The 249-nt window shown below is 67.1% G+C and overlaps 1 protein-coding gene across 1 annotated transcript in view; it reads left to right on the top strand.

Annotated features, from left to right (window-relative positions):
* Positions 1 to 4: 4 nt before the first annotated feature.
* The window catches only part of SCX (scleraxis basic helix-loop-helix transcription factor), a gene marked incomplete at both ends in the record, with an annotated part of 522 nt that continues 277 nt past the window's right edge, over positions 5 to 249 (top strand). Inside the window, one exon of the mRNA XM_010144729.1 lies at positions 5 to 249. Within this exon, the coding sequence (XP_010143031.1) occupies positions 5 to 249 (245 nt within the window).

Here is a 249-nt window from a genome sequence, read left to right as displayed (position 1 = left end):
GAGCTCGGGCTCCGACGAGAAGCCCTACCACTTGGACGCCGACGGCTACGGCATCAAGACCGGCAAACGCAGGAGCAGCAAGAAACCCAACCGGCTGCACCGGGAGCCCCGGCAGCGTCACACGGCCAACGCGCGGGAGCGTGACCGCACCAACAGCGTCAACACCGCCTTCACCGCCCTGCGCACGCTCATCCCCACCGAGCCGGCCGACAGGAAGCTCTCCAAGATCGAGACCTTGAGACTGGCCTC

Source organism: Buceros rhinoceros, unplaced genomic scaffold (genome assembly GCF_000710305.1).
Source record: "Buceros rhinoceros silvestris isolate BGI_N320 unplaced genomic scaffold, ASM71030v1 scaffold34271, whole genome shotgun sequence".
Lineage (NCBI taxonomy): Eukaryota > Metazoa > Chordata > Aves > Bucerotiformes > Bucerotidae > Buceros > Buceros rhinoceros.
Note: the sequence above shows the minus strand (reverse complement) of the source record. Positions and strands in the feature narration are given on the sequence as shown.